Source organism: Oryza glaberrima, chromosome 7 (genome assembly GCF_000147395.1).
Source record: "Oryza glaberrima chromosome 7, OglaRS2, whole genome shotgun sequence".
Taxonomy (NCBI): Eukaryota; Viridiplantae; Streptophyta; class Magnoliopsida; order Poales; family Poaceae; genus Oryza; species Oryza glaberrima.
The window spans coordinates 22126786-22148402 of record NC_068332.1 but is presented as its reverse complement, the minus strand read 5'-3'; the positions used below and the strand labels follow the sequence as shown (position 1 = coordinate 22148402).

The 21617-nt window shown below is 42.7% G+C and overlaps 3 protein-coding genes across 5 annotated transcripts; all 3 read right to left on the bottom strand.

Annotated features, from left to right (window-relative positions):
* Positions 1-1687: 1687 nt before the first annotated feature.
* LOC127780806 (pentatricopeptide repeat-containing protein PNM1, mitochondrial) lies at positions 1688-5388 on the bottom strand. Its single transcript, XM_052307780.1, has 2 exons — positions 3887-5388; positions 1688-2248 (listed from the first exon to the last, which is right to left on the bottom strand). Exon 1 carries the CDS (start codon positions 5354-5356, stop codon positions 3899-3901), a length of 1458 nt encoding a protein of 485 aa, XP_052163740.1. The 5' UTR covers positions 5357-5388; the 3' UTR covers positions 1688-2248; positions 3887-3898.
* An 817-nt stretch (positions 5389-6205) lies between these two features.
* Positions 6206-9734, bottom strand: LOC127780780 (protein NRT1/ PTR FAMILY 8.3-like). Of its 3 annotated transcripts, XM_052307750.1 has the most exons (6): positions 9496-9734; positions 9292-9392; positions 8684-8789; positions 8294-8511; positions 7613-8163; positions 6206-7248 (listed from the first exon to the last, which is right to left on the bottom strand). In XM_052307750.1, exons 2-6 carry the CDS (start codon positions 9337-9339, stop codon positions 6438-6440), a joined length of 1734 nt encoding a protein of 577 aa, XP_052163710.1. In that variant the 5' UTR covers positions 9340-9392; positions 9496-9734; the 3' UTR covers positions 6206-6437. The 3 variants fall into 3 exon arrangements, with proteins under 3 accessions (XP_052163710.1, XP_052163709.1, XP_052163711.1); XM_052307749.1 differs by having other exon boundaries at positions 9292-9734; XM_052307751.1 differs by lacking the exons at positions 9292-9392; positions 9496-9734 and having other exon boundaries at positions 8397-8511; positions 8684-8695.
* Positions 9735-14205: 4471 nt separating this feature from the next.
* On the bottom strand, positions 14206-16302 carry LOC127780501 (cytochrome P450 78A5-like). Its single transcript, XM_052307422.1, has 2 exons — positions 15241-16302; positions 14206-15149 (listed from the first exon to the last, which is right to left on the bottom strand). The coding sequence occupies exons 1-2, from the start codon at positions 16300-16302 to the stop codon at positions 14544-14546; spliced, it is 1668 nt and encodes a 555-aa protein (XP_052163382.1). The 3' UTR covers positions 14206-14543.
* Between the last annotated feature and the right edge of the window lie 5315 nt (positions 16303-21617).

Below are 21617 nucleotides of genomic sequence, written 5' to 3'. Positions count from 1 at the left end.
ATTTGCAGAGTTCTTTCCTTCCACGTTTACGGTTCAAATTTAATATTTTGCGATTGTTATACTTTCGTCTAGGAGGCTTGCCATGTCAAACAATCCATAATTTTCTAAAACATTTTCTCAAAATTTTGCTCACGACTAAACTGTTCTTTGGAAGCAGACGTACCCTTCACTTTTCATTTCAGTTGTACTATATACTACTAATTTTTGCGAGATACTAGTACTAGATCTCACTCTTCTTACCTGGATACAGACACGTAGGTTTACAAGTTGGATTTGGTATACTTTGATATACATCATTTCCTTAAGCCATTGGATAACTTGCTTGAATTTTCCTGGATTCTTTACATTTGCAGCCATACAAAGCTTTGAGATGATGAAATGGACAGACATGTCATTCTCAAAGCTTTCGTGCCTCCACGCTGAAGTTTCAGAAGATGTAATGATTGCTGCATCAAATGGAGGCAGCTGAATCCCAATCCTCCTCTGCAGAGCTGATTTGATTGGGCTAAATGCAAGAGCTTCTTCAGAAAATCAGAACCATTTGGTTGGATTATTGGTAAGCACCATGGTAAGATGGCAATTTTCTAGCATGATCCCAGCATCATGCAAATGCCAGGAGAGGCCCCAGTTTTTGGAAGCTCAACAACCAGACACTTGCTGGGTGCATACAAAATCCTTTTTTGATGAGAGAGACTGCTTTTTGTAGGGATGTGAGCTTTTGTTTCCTCAATTATTTAAGGGCTAAATCAATCCCCATCAACACACTGTGTTGTCCTATTGTGCAAAAAATATGCTGGTATTGGGATAGGATAGAGAAAGTGCTCCCAGGGAAACAATGGGCAGGGTCCAAGGTTGGTGAGCTGTCAATCCATAAATTAGGACAAACCAAGAACTCATCATGTCCTCCCCAAGACTTGCATACAAGCAAATAGGGTTCCCCACTTTTATCATCTTTCTTTGCAGTTGAACTAGTATGCACAAGGGTGAAAAGAAATTTACAGGGATCAATTACTGCTATAATTTGGTTGGAAATGCTAATGCTTAGCCTCCAAAAAGGCTTGATACAGAGTGAGAAATCCCCGCGTCTGAAACGCGGGGATAATTTCAGAGTAGTTCAATTTTCGTAGGAATTGGGAAAATTTTCTATGATGAACACATGGCCTTAAATTTGATATTTGAACTTCAGCAAGCAGACAACAGTGTTCTTACCTCAGAATGCCCAGCAGTGTTTTATTTACTTGGAAGCTGCCATTTCAGATCAAAACCTTTTTTAAAAAAATTTGCCTGTCTTTTGCAAACTTCTTTTTCCAGTTGCCTCTCATCAAAGCACTTGTTGGTGCCTCAAACTCTGCCAATGAGGACAAAGGGAGCAACAGCAAAGGGGTCCCAGAAACCCATTGTTTTTGTTATCTCCAAAGCAAAGTGATATAGTCCGTTGTATCATGATGTGGATGGTATCACTTGATCCAAGATTGGCCTGCGAGATTACAACTTTTTATCTCGCAGAAAAGAGAAGCACAAGTGCACGCAAAACAAGTGTCCAGTAGCACCTGGAACAAAAAAAAAAAGTCAGGCAGATGAAATGGCATTTGCCTGCCTGATGGAAATCTGGGAAAGGAAAGGCATGTGTGCACCCTGATCTCCTCAACTGTTTCTGCTCATCCCGGCTGAACCCAATTGCCGAGACCTAAATTCTGACGTGACTCAGCATCAATCAATCAAGAAGATAAGTAGAAGGCCCCACAGCAATATCATTTCCCAATTAGTGGAGTTGGAATTGATCAAGCTCATGCATTCAAGCTCTTTTGGTGAGCACATTCTCACCCAAAGAAAAAGGTCAAATGAGTAGTTTCGGCAGGCGATGTATAAAATATTTCATGAGTTCATGAGAAACTAGAGTGTACAAAACATTGCTCAAACGATAACTACGGATCTGCAAGACAGTTGCTTCATCATATACCAAAAGTTTCCTCTCAACTGTGGTGAACATAAACTTAAGTAAAATGATACATTCATTATTTGTGTTAATGAAACACAAGGCATTGCAGAGAACATAAAACAGCACAGCAAAGTGTCAGCAATCCATTGTCCAAGAGATAGAAACCACACGAAGGACTCCGATCAGAAAAATGTTGCGGTCAGTGAGCCACTCGTAATGTGGGGAAAATTGAAGGACGACAATTTACTGCTCTTCAAAATTATAAATGGCCTCTTTCTGATTCTCTCTTCCCATGATCATCCGCTCCAACTAAACAAGATAATTAGAACAATCATTAGTAATACATCAGAAAGGAAAATTACACAGATGATAAAGCAGAAAGCATGCAAAACTGCATACAAGAAGATTATAACAAATTCAGAGAACACCTAGATGGTCCTGGGAGAGCAACTGTACACCCAATCATCCATGCTGCATTTGTGGGCATAACTATTGCATAAAAAGCCAAAACAAGGTTTCAGGTAGAAACTGTTTATTCATTATCTTCTAGCGCACACATAGGAAGGCAGATAGCAGGACACGTCAATGTTGCCCACTTGATTATAGCATCATTCCTACGCTGACTAAACAATCTGAATAGGTAACAAAAGGGTAAGGGGGTCAATAGATTTCGACACAGGGAGAAATCTGTAGGAACAACTGCAACTCTTGTTATAAGGAAAACACACCATTCGGTTGTGGATATCCCGCATATCTTATTTTTTAAAAAATTGGGCCCATGGTACTGCTGCTTCCATCGAGCATAGTCATCCATAAGCTTTGTGCATTTGCAACTTAACAAAAGAAAATGAGAGTTATCTTTAAAGTTAAATTCCAACAAAGCATAGTCACTATTAAGGAATACTAATAATAAAAAAGAAGTTAAGAGCAAGAAACACTAGTTTGGACGGTGAGAAGCAAAGTTTGGAAGGGTAATCTCATGATATCACACCATACAGAACGTAATACTAGTGTATTTTTTTCATTACATGTATGCTGTAACTACTTACCTTAACTCGCTACTTAGTAGTATCTGGTTTTAACCACAAAGCAATTTAAACATGTGCAAAATACATTATCTCTATAACTGCATGGACTGTGACAGCTTCAATGCATTGAAGAAATAACGACTAGTGTTTCTATACCGTCTACCCTTCCCTAAACCAAATATCACTAATCTTGCATTGTAGCAGTCGGTGGTTACAAATCAAGCATCAATGTATCTATGTGCTTTAAATTTTGTAGTTTCCACTTTAAGGATAGCATCGGAACACCTCAGACAACAAAATAGAACAAAACAAGGAAAACTATGATTCCACAATTTTAATCAGTGCGATTCCATCTAGTTTATCAGCTATGAGAATCCAGGGTTAATCTCCTGAAGTACTTTTTTATCAGCTATAAGAATCCAGGTTAACATCCTAAAGTACTGATTACTAGTATTACTAACTTTGGCTTGAAATGAGCAATCTCACTCAAACATAATAACCTGCCTTGTTAGTTAGTCCATGCCAAAGTACCTCGCTTCAAAACTTATACTCACCTAGATGATGAAAGTGTAATTTGTCAACTTAAAACCTAAAAGCCTATTCAACATTCAACAATGCAACATTCCATTTTTTGGATATTTCTACACTACAACTCGTCTTCTATACATTTGTGAGGATATTTATAGTGTTTAACACATCTTAAGTGGAATGGAGCGGAGAACTAGATCTAAGCAAAGTTTCATTTCTGCACATCAGTTCTCTTGAAACAAGTTAGTTTTCAGTACACTTCTTTCTGTTAAAACATCTAAAACAAAATGGACTAATCTCCAGCAAAACCACAGAACCATCGTGCAGCAAATACTGGAGCAAATAGAGCATTGCTTAAAGCGAAAAGAGAAGGAAAGGGTATGAAAATTACCCCAAAGCCTGCTCAAACCCGGACCATTCGACGCTTAGGCTTCTTAACAAAGCTCATTCTAAGCTTGTACAGCCTCTTGCTCTTCAATCTCATCTTCTCTGGTAAAGTCAGCCTCTTCTTTACCTTCTCCTTCTTCGCCTTCACATACTTCTTATCAATCTTATACACTCCTGGCGTCACAGTCACACCACGTGCCACTGCTTCCCTGAACAGTGCATTAGCACGATCTCCTAAGTTATGCCTAGTCAGCTTCTCAATCAGCAAGCTATATGACTTTGTCCCAGGTGCATGTCCATATCCTTTCATCATCCTGAACACCTTGACAGCATGCTCAACCCTTTCAATGCCACATAAAATCTTGATGAACCCATAATATGCCTTTCTATCAAGCTTAGCACCAAACCCTGCAGACCGCATCCATGTCATCATCTCATCCCCTTCAGAAATCCGGGCAGCCTGATACAAGCTCTTAATAAGCACCAAGTAGGTGTCGGCATCTGGTGAGCACCCCCACTCACCCATTCGCCGGAACAGATTCATTGCATCCTCAGTCTTGCGAATCTTGCAAAGATTAGTGATCAGAACCCGGAAAGTACCTGCATCGCGGGGAATGCCATTGGCCTCCATGTCAACTAAGAACTTCTCTGCCTCCGCAGGCATCCTCAACGGGTCCTTCTTGCGACATAGCCGGCAGATACAATCAAGAACCGCGTTGTAGGCGTCCAACCCTGGCTGAAACCCACCACGGCGCGTCTCACCGATCAACCTCAGAGCATGGTCGAGCTTCCCAGCATTGGCATAGCCAGATACCAGCAGAGTGCAGATGTTATCATCCGGGAAGATCTCATTAGCGACCTTCTTGACAGCGCCTTCCGCGTGCGAGGGCCAGCCCTCAGCCGAGAGCGAGGAGACCAGGGAAGTGAGCGCCTGGCGCGTGCGGAGCTGCGGGGGCAATTCGTCGAACACCTTGACCGCGTCGGTGGCGCGGCCGGCCCTGGCGAGGCTGAGGAGGTACGCGTCGAGCGTGTCGTGCCCCAGCGCGGAGGGGAACTCCTGGACGAGCGAGCGCACCGCGGGGAAGTCGCGGCGGCGGGCGAGGTGCCGCACGACGGGCGCGAGCGCGGAGTCGGAGGGGTGGAGCGAGCGGCGGCGGACGAGGAAGCGGAAGAGCTCTGCGGCGGCGCGGGACGTGGCCGGCGGGGCGAGCGCGAGCGCCTCGGCGAGCAGCGCGTTGGTGGGGCGCACGTCGGAGAAGTGGAGGGAGAAGTAGGCGTCCGGGGAGGTGGCCGGTGGCGGGGTGGAGGACAGCGCGGAGAGCGCCCCGGCGAGGGAGGAGGCGAGCGTCGCCGGCGGGGCGGGATCCGGGGCGGCGGTGGATAGGAGACGGATCGCCGGCGAGGGGGAGGCGGCGGCGGCGGCGGCGGTGGCCGGAGACGGCAGGAGGCGGCGGAGGAGGTGGCGGCGCCACATTTTGGAGCGGAGATCGCGAAGGGGGAGTGAGGGTTTTGGGCCTCCCTTGGAGAGAAAATTGGCCTAAATGGCGAAGTGGGCCGTCGGATTGAGATCGGACGGCCAAGATGGAGTGGTGGGAGAGGGGTACGGGCTATTATTCATTTCTTTGAACAGTTATTTACTGCAGTTTATTTCTCTTTTTTTTTATATGTTCTCTTTTTCATTTTTGAGATGAATCGATGCAGCTAAAAGTGTTAATGAACCTCACAGAAAATAGGAGATCACTGTAAGTTCATGATTTCACCCCCATAAGTCTTTTTTGCGGATGTGTCCACCCTCCTACTTGATTTTGTTGCAATTCTATTTATGCAATCTCCAAAAATGTGCCAAGACTATACTTGTAAATGTATTTACTTTTGGTAAAGAAAGACCACGTAGACGCCTTACAATTTATGAAAACATAATCGATTCAATTAAGCACGTGCGCGCTGAGGTGGTTTTTTTTAATAAAACTAAGTAGAGTGGGTGGGCATTTACAACAAAATGACTTATGTGATGGAATGTTAAAACTTCTGTCACAAATGACTTAAGTGACTTCTGGAATGGTTTCTGTAATTTTTCCATAGATCAATCAAACTGTTTTAGGGAAAAAAAAAGGAACTATGAAATTGTTGATTTTCTCATCAACTATTGGCAGGCAGAACATGCTAAAAACAAAGCTAATCTTCCAATCTCCTCCTAAATATACTGTCACGTAAATATTCATAATGCATAATGCAAATATGCTGTCATGTACATAGGAATAATCTAAATACAACAGATCCAAAAGAACAAATGTTCAACATTTCCATTTCAAACTCACTTCCATGCACAAGTAAAACTATCATTCTACTACTCATTGTGAAATTATAACATTAGGGATACATAATTCTTTTGACAAATTGAATTAAGTACATTTGCCGATACGGGTAGCTTCCTCAGATCAACCTGAAGCTATTTTGGGATATAATGGTCCTTCTAAAACCTAACTGGAGTATAATTTAACATATACAATCTATAAACACTTCACGTGGTGGCAATTGGTAACTTTACAAAAACTTTAGACTTGGATGACAGCCTTCTTCAACTTGTATTTACTGGCAAAATAGATGTAAACAACGAAATTTACAGCTGAGATGGCTGCGAGACACCAGTAGTAGTAGTCAAGGTGCCCTTTGTTCAGATCATCTGGTATCCATCCAGGGCTATGCCATGTCCCGGTCACCCTCGCGATGAGGGTGATGATCGCCGAGCTGAAGTAGTTGCCGAGGGCGGTGGTGAGCAGCGCGAATGCCGTCAGCATGCTCTTCATGGAGTCCGGCGCCTGACCGTGGAAGAACTCCAGCTGAGTGATGATGGTGAAGCACTCCGCCCCAGCGATGATGAAGTACTGCGGGAGCTGCCACGCGATGCTCAGCGGCTGATCGCCCCCCTGGACGCTCTCTAGCCTCTTCATCTCTAGAAATGCGGCGATCGCCATGGCGAATATCATCAGGAATCGCCCGATGCCGATCCTCTGCAGCTGCGTCATTTCCGCCCCGTTTGCAAAGCATGCTCTGGTCACTGGTATGATGACTTTGTTCACCAGGAAAACCCAGAATGTCACGCATATCACTTCAAATGAATACAGGGAAGCTGCTGGAATGGAGAGTGAGCCAATCTTGGTGTTCATCACAGTCCCCTGCTGAATGAAGGTGGTGTGCATTTGAGAGATCCCAACACAAAAGAATATCCCGGTTGCCCATATTGGAAGTAAACGGATTAGTATTTTCAATTCCTCGACTTGAGTTACAGTACAGATCCTCCATGGACTTGTGCAACTGTCTTGGTCCAAGCTCAGATCAGACATAATGGCAGCCTTGTCTAAGAATCTGAGGCAAAAGCTAGGATTAGCAAGTTGATTATCTAAGGAATTAAACCAACTTCAAGTATAGGGGGACACCGTTAAAATTACACTCGATTCTGAACAAATAATTATTACAGTTTATTATTTCATGCTTTAAATACTTTTCTGTTCCTATTTTGTCTGCATAAGCTGCATGAGCTACACAACCAGAGGAGTGATCATCAATGAGTTATGATGTCAGGTTTTTTGTTCAGAAATTGTCGAGTAATTAACAGCTGAGAAAAATATGTACATGATAAAATCAACTGGTGCTGAAACAGCATGATAGTAAAAGGGAAATGTCATACGTTTCTCAGACTCAATTATATACTGTAAAGAAAGATTAGTACCTGAAATCATCAGTGTGAGCCAACTTTGGTTCACTCTTCTGTGTGTTCTTTCTCCTGACCTCATAAAGAAGAGAGCTATCAGCAGGAAGCTCCAAAGCCAAGTTCCTAAAAGAGGCAACAATGACCTGGAAAACACTCCTTACTGGAGAACCATGGGGCTCATGTCGCCGAAATATTGGTGTTCCCACCAAAAAGCCTATCAGAGCAAGAGCTATGCATGCAGTGGCAACACCATATCCTATAGCCCAGCTCACATTTTCCTGAATCCATACTACGATGGTGCCAGAAGTAATCACACCAAAGATAACACAAATGTAGAATAAACTGAAGAAATTCCTTCTCTTTTGTATATCTAAACTGCTATCGTTGTTGAATTGATCTGCACCAAGCGGAAGCAACGCAGACCTTACTCCGCCACAACCAATAGCAGTGAGATACAGGCCTGAGAAGTATACTAGATGTTGAGTCCCATTCATTGATGAGCATGATTCCGTGTTGCATAAGGCTGGAGCAGAAGGCAGAAAAGCTCCAACAGTAATGAATACCGTACCCTGAAATGTGCATCGGTATTTCATTATGACCTTTCTACAACAAAAATGCATCATCTTGACTCTGGAGTAGTTCAATTGTTCAATGAAATGTGAATAAGATTGAGCAGTTGAGCAGGAAAACTGATCTTACAAGTAAATACATGATAAAGGAGATCAAGACTGTCTTATAGTTTCCCCAGTAAGTATCTGCAATGGTTGCTCCAAGTATAGGCACAAAGAAACTAGTACCGTACCAAAGAGAAGAAGTTGAAGCACTGGAAGCGATGCCACCATGGAGAACTGAGCGAATATACACAACTAGATTTGTGGCAATGCCATTGAAAGCCATGCTCTCCAAGCATTCAAGTCCTGCATGATTTGTGAGCATTAGTTGTGGCATCATGGTAAAGAATGTTTATATAGTGATGCACCGATGGGTGCTCCAATCCCTCTATATATGAATTGGTTTTCACACAGTTTTCGATGGAGAGAAGATTTTGATTTTACGAGAAGAAGGGTATGCTTATATAACAAGGCTCACCCAGAATGATTGATGGTGCTCTCCAGCCAGATTGTTTAGTTTTAACCTGTGGCTCCTGTTCTTCCAATAAACTCTGTGATTCTTCACCATAGCTTGATCCATCATTCTGACAGAAGGCCAGACGTCAGCATAAACACCGCAATGTGATTGAGTAGATCGAAAACAGCTTATTCGATCTGCAAAATTTCGCGTTCCAAAACAAGGTACAACAATCTAAAACTCAACATTCTTTGACCAAATCCACCGACGGAATGAAATACGCACTAGACATCTTCGGGGTTTCATAATCCTTATCAACATCAAAGATCAGTATCCAGGTAGCAGTTATCAGTCATCGCATTTTTCTTTTCTCAATTTCGGACTACGATTTGCATTTTCTTCTTTAAAAAAAAAAAACAACAACAACAAAATTTACTCCAGCTCACATCCCCACACCCAACTGTAGTAAAAACCAAATCTTGATCGGTAAAGCCACAATCTTTGCATCATACTATTCTGCTTCCCCTGAAACCCCATAAGGCAGCAAAGCAAGAAACACACATATATACAAGAGGAAAAGGTCAGGATAGGCGCCTGCGGGGATTAGCAGTTTCCGCGATTCGCCGTACCTTGGCAAGAAGAGGACTGGCGCGTTGGCCGGCGGCGGCCTCGTCCATGGTCTCCCCTCCACTGTGGCGGCTAATCTGATCTGAGACTCCGTTGCTACTTGCTACACAAACAAGAAGAAGAAGAAGAAGAAGAAGAAACAATATAAAACAATATAATACGAAGATCCGGAGGTAAGGTTGCGCGACTATGGGGATGCCTCCTACTTGGCTAGTTGGCTACTTGCCGCCTCCTGTTGATGAAGAAGACAACGACCCGCCGCGCTAGCAGACGGGGCGAAACAACGCAGAGGTAGTAGGTGAGTGGGTGAAGCCGTGCGCTTGTCTTGCTGAGGAACTGTGGCACACAAAAAAAAAAAATCCCCACTTTAACATTTTGATCGAAATACGAGAAACATCCGTATGTGCTGCCTGAAACATCGAAAATTCACAACGCGCATATCCACTCTTCTCTCTTGTATGCTCCCGGTGATGAGGTGACGATGTCCTCCCGAGGAAATCCACGCAGCCTTAAATCTGAGGGCTCAAGGTAAATGTCATCGTACGGTGTTGTCTTCATATTATTTTCCCTGACGCTAGCCACCACGCCATTGCCCCGTACCATCTCTAGTGTCTGACCTCCCTACCCCCTAACCGCTTTTGTCCCTCGGGATGTCACCAAATCTAATGGATGGCATCGTCCCAACCAAATGAGCTCTAGTGACAATAGAGGATGAGAAGGAAGCTCATCAAAGATTGAGATCCTCTACCTTTAAAGTTGCCATGTTTTTTTTGTCACTAGCACGTGGGTCTAGGGTTTATCGGGTTCACATATTAGTGAAAAAGAGAATCCTAGTTCCGAGGACAAAGTCCGGTCGACGTCTCCCTTGCCAACCAAATGAGCTCCACCTCATGCGACACAAGCTAGGGGAGTGGAGTAGGAGGGAGAGGAATGGGTCAGAAAGAAAGCTAGCATGATATTTTTTCCTTCACATCGGGCTCCCAAAGAGGACAGCTTTCATAGAAAAAATATACATTGAGGCTGCCATACGATCCACTAATGTCATGACGGCCTACTATATACGACCATGACGTACGACTAACATTCGATCGCATCTCTATCCACTAATCCTTGCACTGAGTTTATCTCTATGTGGGCCTAGGAAAATAACAGTAGTGTCTATGCAATAGTTGAGTCAGGCGTGGGTCGTATGTATAAATAAACAATAATTTCAAATGGAAACATTTTGCGGCATGAAGTGGTGCAATGGAGTGAATGCGAGAACGGTCACTCTTATTTGACGTCGGGAGAGCTAAGGGTTTCTCTTTGGAATATAGTATTTTTAAAACGCATAAATAGAAAAAGAATGTATGAATATCATGTCATATATATACTTTGGATTCCTAAGTGATTTTAAAACATGCGAATTCAAGAGTTTATACATTTGGATTGTCCGTAGGAAATAAAACATTGGAATTTCAAAGGGATTTTGGAGGAAGTTATTTTGAGGAAAAATACTAGAGAGAAAAGGGGAGGGAATGCATCGGACTTCTCAAAGAAAAATAAAAATATGAGGTCTAAGTTTATACTTATATTCCTGTAGAACTGAGGCATCAGAACTAAATTCATGTGATATTTGTCAATCATATTCCTTTTCTCCAAAGGAGCTAATAAGAAAATATTCCTAAGAATTATAAAATTTCCTTTGAATTTTCTCCAACCCCCCCCCCCCCCCTAAAATTAGCTATCCCGAAGATAAATCAAGATGACTGAAGAAAGTAGTACTTTCTTTACATTGTCCTCCAATGATCAAATGAAACCAGTTGACAACAGGGGATTGTAGTATATAGTACATGTTTATCCATCTAAATAAGGAAAAACAAAATACAAGTTGACGTAGTGTTTGAAAGGAAATAAAAAGATTGGAGAGATACGCAAAACGAGATTAGCCATTAATATACGATTAATGAAGTATTAATCATTTTAGATTTGAAAAATGGACTTGTATGGTTTTATTAAAGCGACTTTATATATAAATATTTTTTAGAAAAGACCGTTTAATAGTTTGGAAAATATGCACATGAAAAGTGAGCTAAATCTTCCTTCAATCTTCAACCAAAGAACACTAGTACTGTGTTACATAGCACCAACCACTTGTTCTTATTCATTTTTACTGTTGCATATTGCTCCACTCAGTTTATTATTCGAGCATATAATTACACTAAGCTGCTGGTGGCAAACACTCACTCTCTCTCTCTCTCTCTCTCTTATATATATATATACACATATATATATATATACATATATGTATATATATACATACATATATGTATGTATATACATATATATATATATATATATATATATATATATATAGAGAGAGAGAGAGAGAGAGAGAGAGAGAGAGAGAAGTTTGCACGTGGAAGGTGTGCCATGAAAACATCTACAGCTAACCACAAATTCAGGTCGTGCCGTCGTGGTAGTTGGGCTGGGCCCTGTTCTTTTTCTGTCCAGGGGAAAAACAACCCAATCCCATCCTTTCTTTCCTTCTTTTTTCTTTCTCTCTACTTTGTTTGATCGTGTGACAAACGACCTGACCATTTTCTCTGTTCCAAGAGTTGACAGAAGGTCGCCATGAGGAGGATTTCGGTATCTTTTTGAGGCTTTGGAGGCAAAATTATCCTTGAGGCCCTGTTTAAGAGAGCTCAAGATTGTATGAAGTAGATGGTGAGTAGCAAACTTCTGAGGATCTGAAAAGGCTAAGTTTTTTAGCGTTTGGCTGCTGAATTATAGGCAATAATTTAGATTATTCAAGAAGGTAGAGATTCTCAAAAAAGTTATTATGTTTATTATGTTTTTTACGTGTCTTGAGAACTATGGCTGTGTTCGGCATACACAGTTGGGAACTAATCCTTGGTGCACGTAAAATGGAGCAACTCATTAACGTATGATTAATGAAGTATTAGCTTTTTTTTGAAAAATGGATTAATATGATTTTTTAAAGCAACTTTCGTATAGAAAACTTTTGCAAAAAATATATCGTTTAGCAGTTTAAAATACGTACACGGGTAACACGAGAGATGTGAGTTGGGAAAGTTAAGAAAAAAACTCATCCTATATGTTTCCGGTGTTATAGACTTGTGATATAGCATAAGGTACTTTTACCTCACGGTACTTTCTCAACCACTATCAAAATATCCTTGACTTTTGACTATGGAGAAATTATGCATCACGCCATCAAGCAAATCCACAAAAGTGGTAGTGATGGGTCAACAGTGAAGCACCTTTTTGTGATCTTGCCCCTGATCAGGAATAAAAATGTGAGCCATATATCACAAAATGGAGGCTTCTTTCCATAGGGGGAAAGGATACAAGATTCCTGTCTAATCACAGAAGTCTTATGCAAGATTTGGGTCTCAGAAAAAGAGAAAAGAGAGAGGCAGGTGAGATGACCAGATGAGGGCCCCCTGATATATTATCATCAATTCATCATGCACATGATCACTTCTGCCATGGCTTCTGAATTCTCAATTCTTCAGCCATTTTGGTGAGTGATTTCACACCTTCCAGAACACAGTTAGTCTCACCATAACACAAAGGAGGAGGATACGTGACTGTCTGGATGTTACTATGTTAGTGTAAGATAGGAAGGAAAAGAAAAGGAACATGAAGAAATTTGGTTGACTAATGACTACCTAGATCAGCCACAGGCCATCTTAATTAAGTGAATCTTGACTGTTCTCTGAAGCCTGAAGACTTCCTGTCACTTAGACAGATGGTCTTCAGATGCCTGGCCCTGTCTGACAGTAACATCCCTGAAGACTGCTCCTTGCATATTCATCAAGTCATGACTAGCATGAGCGAGTCACCATGAAAAATCTATGAAGATTAAGGTACAAACCTTGTGTTGGTAACATTAATATGATAGCCAAGAAATTATTCTCATATATATCAGCAATCTCTACCTTGAAAATTACTGTTCTGAACACCACGTTTTGTACTTCCAGTCCCACTGAGAATGGCTGTCAGGATGTAATGCTGTAAACAGATTGTGATCCTAACAATCTTAACATAACAGCAACAGCACATTGCTATCAAATCTTCTTAGGTTGAATCTTTTGGATGAGACCCTAGTAGTAGACCTTGTGACAACGAAAAGCGAGTTGGCCAAATCCTCTTGATTCCAGAAAATGACCCATTTGCGTTTATATGCATGATCAACACGTGGATGCAACTTAGCGCTCACAAATCTTTGTTGGCCACATTGATCAAGGATGAGTCGACGATAAGAAATAAGAAGCAAGTTTTGATGCTGACATGAATCTGATGCTCGGAGCACTACAATTAGGCAACAGGCAAGAGCATGCAATGGCTCTAGATTCAGAGATTTAGCCTAATGCAGATCAGCATCAAAATGCAGTTCCAAGGACATAATCTTGATTTCATTCAGAAAGAAAAAAGGATATCAACTTGACAAAACAAAACAGATCTGTAGAGATAGGTTAGACCATATGGCCATATACTTAGTGGAAGTTCAGTAACTTAATCTTTCATAGTCTTTTTTTTTTCTCGAACGCGTAAAAGGATTGCACGTCAATATATTAAAAGAATAGAATGTTTGTTACATGACGCAATCTTTCATAGTCTTAAAAGGAAAGAAATGCAACCTGAAAATGTCACAGTACTAGCATGGTGTACAAAGGTTATATATGTTGCAGTATACTTGTATAAAACAAACACAATGCAGAGATAATACTGACATGAAACATAACCTAATTATCACAGCAAACTGATGAAACCATTTGGAAGATGGTCAGATTTCTCATGAACGGCATTCACAAGACGCTGATAAACTGACAGCCAACTGGAGAAATATTGCATGGTTAACACATGATTCAGGAGAGTGTAGCTACATAACACATTCAGAATAATAAGATACTCAAAGCACGATCCATTTAGCACACCAGAAAAGGTTCAAACAAAATTCCTCAGATTTAAATAACTTCTCATGATGTTTCACAACTAATGCCTCGATTTAAACCAAAAGACTGGCAAAGCAAATTTTTGGGGGAAACCAAAATCGCCTACACTCCTAAGAGCTAATTTAAGATGATGCCGAAATGCGGTTTGTGATAGTAGCAGCTAGCTTGATAGATAGATAGATAGTAGCTTTCTTCATTGGCTAGACGAGTTGCCTATGGAGGAGTATGGATGCGAGCACGACAACGTCGCTAGCCACATCAATGGCAATAATGGCGGCGGCGGCGGCTAGGGCTCAGGCCCTAGCCACGGCCTTGCACACGAGCGGCGCCGCCATCTCCAGCGACATGCCGAGGCGCTCGGACAGGTCGACGCCGGCGGCGGTGGGGGACCAGTCGAAGGCGTGCAGCAGCTGGGCGAGCCAGAGGTGGGCGGTGGCGAGCGCCAGCATCCTGCCGGGGCAGACGCGGCGGCCGGCGCCGAACGGCGCGAGGCGGAGGTCGCCGCCGAGCACGCCGACGTCCTCCCCCTCCGAGAAGCGCTCCGGGCGGAACGCCTCCGGCTCCGGCCAGACGGCGGCGTCGTGGGCGATCGCCCACATGTTCACCATCGCCGTCGTCCCGGCGGGGACGGCGTGGCCACCGACGCGCGCGTCGTGCACGGCGAGGCGCGCCCACGACAGGAGAGGGCCCGGCGGGTGCATGCGCAGCGTCTCCTTCACGATGGACTGGATGTAGGGGAGGCTTGCCACGTCGCCGTCGGCGACGCCGCCGCGGCGTCCCCTCACGGCGGCGTCCACCTCCGCCTGCGCCTTCGCCTGGATCTCCGGGTGCATCACCATCCTCGCCATCACCCACTCCATCAAGATCGCCACCGTGTCCGTCCCTCTAAAGATCATCTCCTGAAGAAAAAAACAAGAAACCAATCCATGAAAACGCCATGGACGTTTCCTTCTCAAGCTTTACGACGAAGACGACGACGAGGAGACTTACCCAAAGAACAGCGATCATGTCGGAGTCTGACATCTTCTCCTCTCCCTGGAGGTCGAGGAGGACGTCGACGAAGTCGCCCAAGATGCCGTCGGCGACGGCGACGCCTCCGGCAGCTCGCTTCGCCTTGTGCTCCTGTATGATCTTTCCGACGAACACTTCCACCTTCTGGACTAGCCTGTTGCACCGGCGGCGGATGCCCTGGAGGTCGAGCCACCTGAGCAATGGCAGGTGGTCGGCCCAGTTGAACTTGCCGAGGAGGTCGTACCCTTCGGTGACCATCTCCTCCAGGAGCTCGCCGTCCTGGATCGAGAGGTCGCCGTGCCGCTTGCCGAAGACGGTCGCCATGACGTGGTCGAGCGACGCGGCGTGAAGGACGCGGCGGAGGGGGACCTCGCCGCGGCGGGACATGAGGGAGGCGATGTCGCCGACTATGCGGGCGCCGATGGCCTCGCGCTCGGGCGCGGACCCGGCCACGCGGCGCGGGCCGAAGAGGTGCGCCGCGGAGGCGCGGCGGAGCCCGCGCCAGTGCGCGTCGCCCGACGGGGCGAACCCCATGGCGCGGTGGAACAGCAGCTGCCTCGCCGCGTCCTTCACGGGGCGGTCGCCGAACGCCGGGCTGACGAGGATCTCCCTCGCCGTCTCCGGCCGGCTCGCCACGACGAGGCGGGTGAGGCCGACGGAGAGCGACATCACCGCCGCGCCGCCCTCGACGGCGCGCGACATCCCGGCGAGCACGCGGTGCGCGGCAGGGCCGGACAGCGCGCTGGCCGCGCCCCCCGCCACGCCCGGCGGCGGCGGCGTGCCACGGCAACGGGACAGCGCCCACGCGGGGCCACCCGGCGAGAGCCACAGGAGGAGCGCGGCGAGGACGACCACGGAGATGAGCGGCGGGAACACGGAGGCGGCCGACGTCGGGAGGAGGAAGAGGAGGAGGGAGCTCTCTTGCGCCGCGGCCATGGAGGAGAGCGCCATGGGAAGCGTTCGCGAAGTGAGAGGAGTTTTCTTGGGAGGAAGAAGACGTGGAGAGAAGCTAATAAACACCTGGTGCTTTAAATAGACCATTTTGCCACTCCAAAAATTTGGACCTCCAATTATCTGACACTCTGGCCCCACATGTCATTGTCAGTAATGATAGCGTAATCAAAGGGTCATTATTAACAATATCTGCATATATATCATTAGTTTCTTCCTTAAATATAGGACTACATAATAATGGCATTACTATTGAAATTAGTGTAGATGTAACTGAAAAAGATGGTGCCTGTTTAGAACAAGAGTTTGGAATTTGTAATGGTGTGATAGTGTAAAATAAAATTAAGAGAACAACATTTCAATTCCATGCCGTTCAATCTAACTTAAACCTAAAAAATATCATGATACCTCTGTTTTTTTTAAATTTGATGTTGGTTAGTTCAAAATGGAACTAACCAGAGGGAAGGGAGTATATAAGAATGTGGAACGACATACATATAAAGATATCATATAGACGGATGTGGAACGATATAGAGTGGCGTCACCTCGATCTAGGATTTGCGGTCTAATTAAATTGTATATAAAGTATCATAGCACCCTTATCTTTCATCTTTCCTCGATAAAATTTAATTATTTTTAACATGAGTAAGGCGGTTGATTGGCGGTTCTTTTAGGTATTACCACTAGATAAACAAGGCAAATGACGTGCGCGTGGGGTCTTACTCATGCAACTCAGCTTTAGTCGTTACGTGGTTTAATTTAACTGCCTCAGAACCGTTAACGGTTCGAATATGAAACGTACTATAACATTTAAACGCGCGCAAAACTCATGCAACTTGTTACGTCGAAGTCGAAGATAAAGCGCCAAGACATGAAACCACGTGTATAGCTTGTACGGAACCGACATTAAAAAAGAGAAATGCTTTTTAAAAAAATTAACAGCCAAAGGACACAGTCAGAACCGACAAGCTAAGTTACTCGTGCACGGAGATAGTAAATAATTAATTAGATATTCACGTCGATTACTCAATGTCCCATATTTTTTTCCGAAAATATTCCACAATTCAGTAAGCAAAGAAATATATATTCTTTTGTGAAACAAGAAAATATAAAACATAAATACATGTAATCCTCTGTCAACCGTAAAACATGTCCACAATTTCACTAATTGACGGCACCAAACAATTTTCGAATTAAGGAAGAAAACCATCTCCATAATAGTGTTCATTCAATCTTTGGTGTGTATTCGGTAATTAAGTCACACCTAACAAGATTAAAACCATCGTCCAGGCTTTTTTTTCTCCAGTTATACCTTTTTTTTTTCTTCTTTGAAACAGAAATTTTCAGTTACAATTACCAGCTGTTCCTATTGTGTCACAGGCTAGCAAGCTAGCTGCTGTGTTAACTGCGTCCAGGCTTTACGTAGGAAAGCAACAAAATATGGCGCTAAATTAAAACTGAAATATAAATGCAGCAGAAAAAAAACTGCATTGAATTGCAATACACATAGTATGGCGCCTTTGCAAAGTCTCATAATACTAGCTAGCTAGTACAAAAACCAAAGCAAAAAAAAGGCTGGAATAAAAACCGAAAGAATTAACTCTTGTGTGGCTACTGCAAAATGACACGGAATCGAGCACGAATTCATGGCCATGGTCAGTTGGGGCCAGAGAGATTTGCATCGGTTTGTTCCAAGTTCTCAGGATACTCATCTCGCCGGTGACTGCATGTCAACCTTAATTCCGTTCATTTCGCCGGTGGCTGTGATCGATGCTTGCTTAGCTGTGGTAGTAACTCTACTTAGGCAGGACACAGCTTAGCTAATTTGGCTTTGTGCGTCATTACGGTCAGTCTCGACGGATGCAACGGGCAAAATTGAAACGGAAGAGCAGTGAAAGCTTGCTACAGATGGAGCAGTACACAGTGTACTAGCAACGGGTTGCATGCAGCGGCCAAGAGGCGCCCGGGGAAAGGGGAGAGGTTAGCGTTTTTTATTTGAGATGCCAAATCAAAGGTTGATGGTAGAGTGTTGTGGTAATAAACGAGTTGTTTCTTTAAGTACTGTGTATATTCATGGTAAAAGAAAATAAAGTCTTTTTAGAAGAGAGGTAGTAAAACATTTTTCGTTTTATCTGTAAATAAACTTTACTTCTCTTAATACAAAGATGCTCTTCTTGTGTATTTTTTTTAAAAAAAATCTTATCATAAATGTTTAATATATAGGACATGATTCAATCAAATATTATGAATTGGACATCAACCTTTCAATTCCTTAAAAGAGGATATTTTTACTATATAGAATAGGATTAAAACTAGTTTAGAAGGGAGCATCTCCATATCTTCTACCACAATCTACCTACTCCTCGACCTTCCTCTATACCCTATTGTTGACAAACTCCTTCTCCCTGACCACCTATGTAAATTTAGCCACCTTGCTACTATCTTCACCATGCGACAACTTGCCTCAAAAAGGTCATATAGATATAGATAGAAGTGGAACAGTTTGATTTAGATTTGGATGGCCTAATTAAATTATATAGTATTTAACGCTCTTATCTTTTTTAGATGTAATTTAGTTATTTCCAACATGAGTAAGGCAGATGACGATCAATGTTTTTTTTAAGTATTACTATCAAAGGAACAAGCCAAATTATGTGCATGCGAATCTTAGTAATGCAACTTACTTTTAGTCGTTATGTGGTTTAATTTAACCGCCACAAAAACATTAAACGGTTCATACATGCTACTTGTACGATACATTAATTATAAAGATATGAAACTCATGTATTTCCTCACGTAGAAATCAAGTATACGTAAAGCATCTGGTAAGATGTTAAACCATATGTGTACGGAACCAACATATTCTAAATAAAGATTATTTAATAAATAACGGTACAAGTTAATCCACCTCCGATGAAAAACCGACAAGCTAAATTATATGTGAACAAGTAAATAATTAAGTAAATCCACGTGTCAGTCAATGTCTCAATTTTTTTTTTGAAATAGTAACTAATGTAGACGCTTATATATGCAGACACACTCACTTTTATTAACGCATGCAAATCCTACCTCTATAAGCACCTTCGACCGAGTGAGTTGTCGTATCTTGAAATCAACAAAATCACTACAGGCATCTCCCTCTTGAGGGTACGTACATCGTTTACTATTGAAAGAATTCCATAATTTAATAAGCAAAGAAATACTCCTCCCGTCCCAAAATATAACAACTTCTGGGTAGATGGGACATATTCTAGTACTATGAATCTGGATAGGGGTTATATCCAAATTCATAGTACTATGGTACGTCCCATCCACCCCAAAATTGTTATATTTTGGGATGGAGGGAGTTTTTTTTTTTTGCAAAACAAGAAAATACAAATATAAATATATGTAACCCTCTATACACCGTAAAACACAACACCACCAAACAATTTTTGAATCAAGAAAGAACTGAAATTATATGTCCATATACATGGAGTAGGAAATAATCACATCAGTTTCTCCACGTTCTCAGGGCTCGATCGTACCAGACGCGACGCCGACGGCTAACCTTCGGTTTGCCGGTGGCTGCTTAGCTGTGGACTGTGGCAGCTACTAATCCAGGACAGCTAGCTAATTGGCCATTTGGCCTTCATTTTTGTGCCTTTGTGCGTTATTACGGTCTGGACGTTACAGGCGAATTGAAACGGCAGAGCAGTGGAAGCTAGCTTGCTATAGATGTACTGTACAATGTATAGCAACGGGTTGCATGCATCGGCCAGGCGAGCAGTTCGCCGGGAAAAGGGGAGAGGTGTTAACGTTTTAGTTGATGAGATGCCAAATCATGGTTTTACGATAATGGAAGTGAAGTGGTGTGGGTAAAAAAGAGTGTGAAATTCTATTGTTGATTGTCTCTTAAATTGTGCATTGCGCCACTAACTGTCTGTCGAGATTCATTGTAAAAGAAATTTTTCACTCTATCTAAACCTAGTAAAACTCGTTTTTCTATCTGATAATCACGTGTAAGTTGGTCCTCCGCTGACTCCGTGGTTGTTTTGAACTACTCGTGTGTTGTTCACTTACCATATGTGGTCTTGATTTGGGACATATATATGCAAATATTTGATATAGAGCACATCATTCAGTCAAATTTCATGAAGTGGTGGTATCTTAAACTTTTTTTTAAGAGACCAACCTTTCGATTCCTTAAAAGATGATACTTTCACTATATAGAATAGGATTGAAACAAGTTTAGAGTTTAGAAGGGATCATCTCCATGTCGTCCACCGCAATGATCTACCTCCTCCTCGACCTTTCTCTATATACCCCTCACTCGACCTCCCTAGCAGCCTATGTTAATTTAGCCACCTTGCTACTATTTCACCATGAGAAAATTTATACAAAGAGGTCATGTAGATAGAAGTGGAACAGTTTGATTTAGAATTTGAACAATCCAATTCAATTGCATAGCATTATAATCCCTACTCTTTCTTAGATGTGGTTTAATTATTTTCATCATGGGTAAGGCAGATGATTTTTTTTTATGTATCACCATTAAAGGAACAAGTCAAATTGTGTGCATGCAAATCTTAGTTGTGCAACTTACTTTAGTCGTTACGTGGTTTAATTTAACCGCTTCAAAAACAATAAACAGTTATAACCTATAACTTGTACGATACATTTATAAAACTCATGCATTTCCTCACGTGAAGTCAAGCATGCAAAAAAAGCTAACATATCCTAAGACGTGAAACTGTAGCGTATGGCTTGTACGGAACCGACATTTATAAAAGATTATTTATAAATAATGGTTTGAGTTCATCTACCTCCAGTAAAAATGACAAGGTAAGTTATTTGTGGACAAGTAAATAATTATTAAATCCATATGTCAGTCAATGTCCCACATTTGATCACGAGGAATTAATGTTCCACTTTTTTTAAAAAAAAACATAGTACAAATGCATATGCTCATATACGAAAGCATACTCACCCCTTATGAATATATACAGACCTTATACTCCTATAACCACATCTTAGAGACAAGGTCAACATGTATTAGGATTAACGAAATTCCTACACGTCTCGCTATCAATGGTACGTCGCCTTCCACCGAAAGAGTTATAGAATTTAGTAAGCAAAAGATTTTCTTTTTCAAAACAAAAGAACAAATATATAAAAAAAATGTAATCACATCTATCCACCGTAAAACATAGCCGCAGTAAACAATTTTGAATCAAGTAAGAACTGAAATTGTATGTGCATAATAGGAAAATAATACATCGGTGATCGGTTTCTCTACATTCTCAGGGCTCTCCGCGAGACCGCGACGCCGACGTACGGTTAACCTTCGGTTCGCCGGTGGCTGCTTTTAGCTAGCTTAGCTGTTAGTGTCAGCTGTGGTTGATAGCCAGGCCAGCCAGCTGCTT

Bases quoted from the DNA above. Each gene is read 5' to 3' on its own strand.
- LOC127780806 (XM_052307780.1), bottom strand. From the start codon at position 5,356: ATGTGGCGCCGCCACCTCCTCCGCCGCCTCCTGCCGTCTCCGGCCACC.
- LOC127780780 (XM_052307749.1), bottom strand. From the start codon at position 9,339: ATGGACGAGGCCGCCGCCGGCCAACGCGCCAGTCCTCTTCTTGCCAAG. The intron at 8,790-9,291 runs GTACGGCGAATC...GCCTTCTGTCAG, and splicing joins CCAGTCCTCTTCTTGCCAAG to AATGATGGATCAAGCTATGG. The intron at 8,164-8,293 runs GTAAGATCAGTT...TGCACATTTCAG, and splicing joins CCTTTATCATGTATTTACTT to GGTACGGTATTCATTACTGT.
- LOC127780501 (XM_052307422.1), bottom strand. From the start codon at position 16,302: ATGGTCTATTTAAAGCACCAGGTGTTTATTAGCTTCTCTCCACGTCTT. The intron at 15,150-15,240 runs GTAAGTCTCCTC...TTTTTTCTTCAG, and splicing joins ACATGATCGCTGTTCTTTGG to GAGATGATCTTTAGAGGGAC.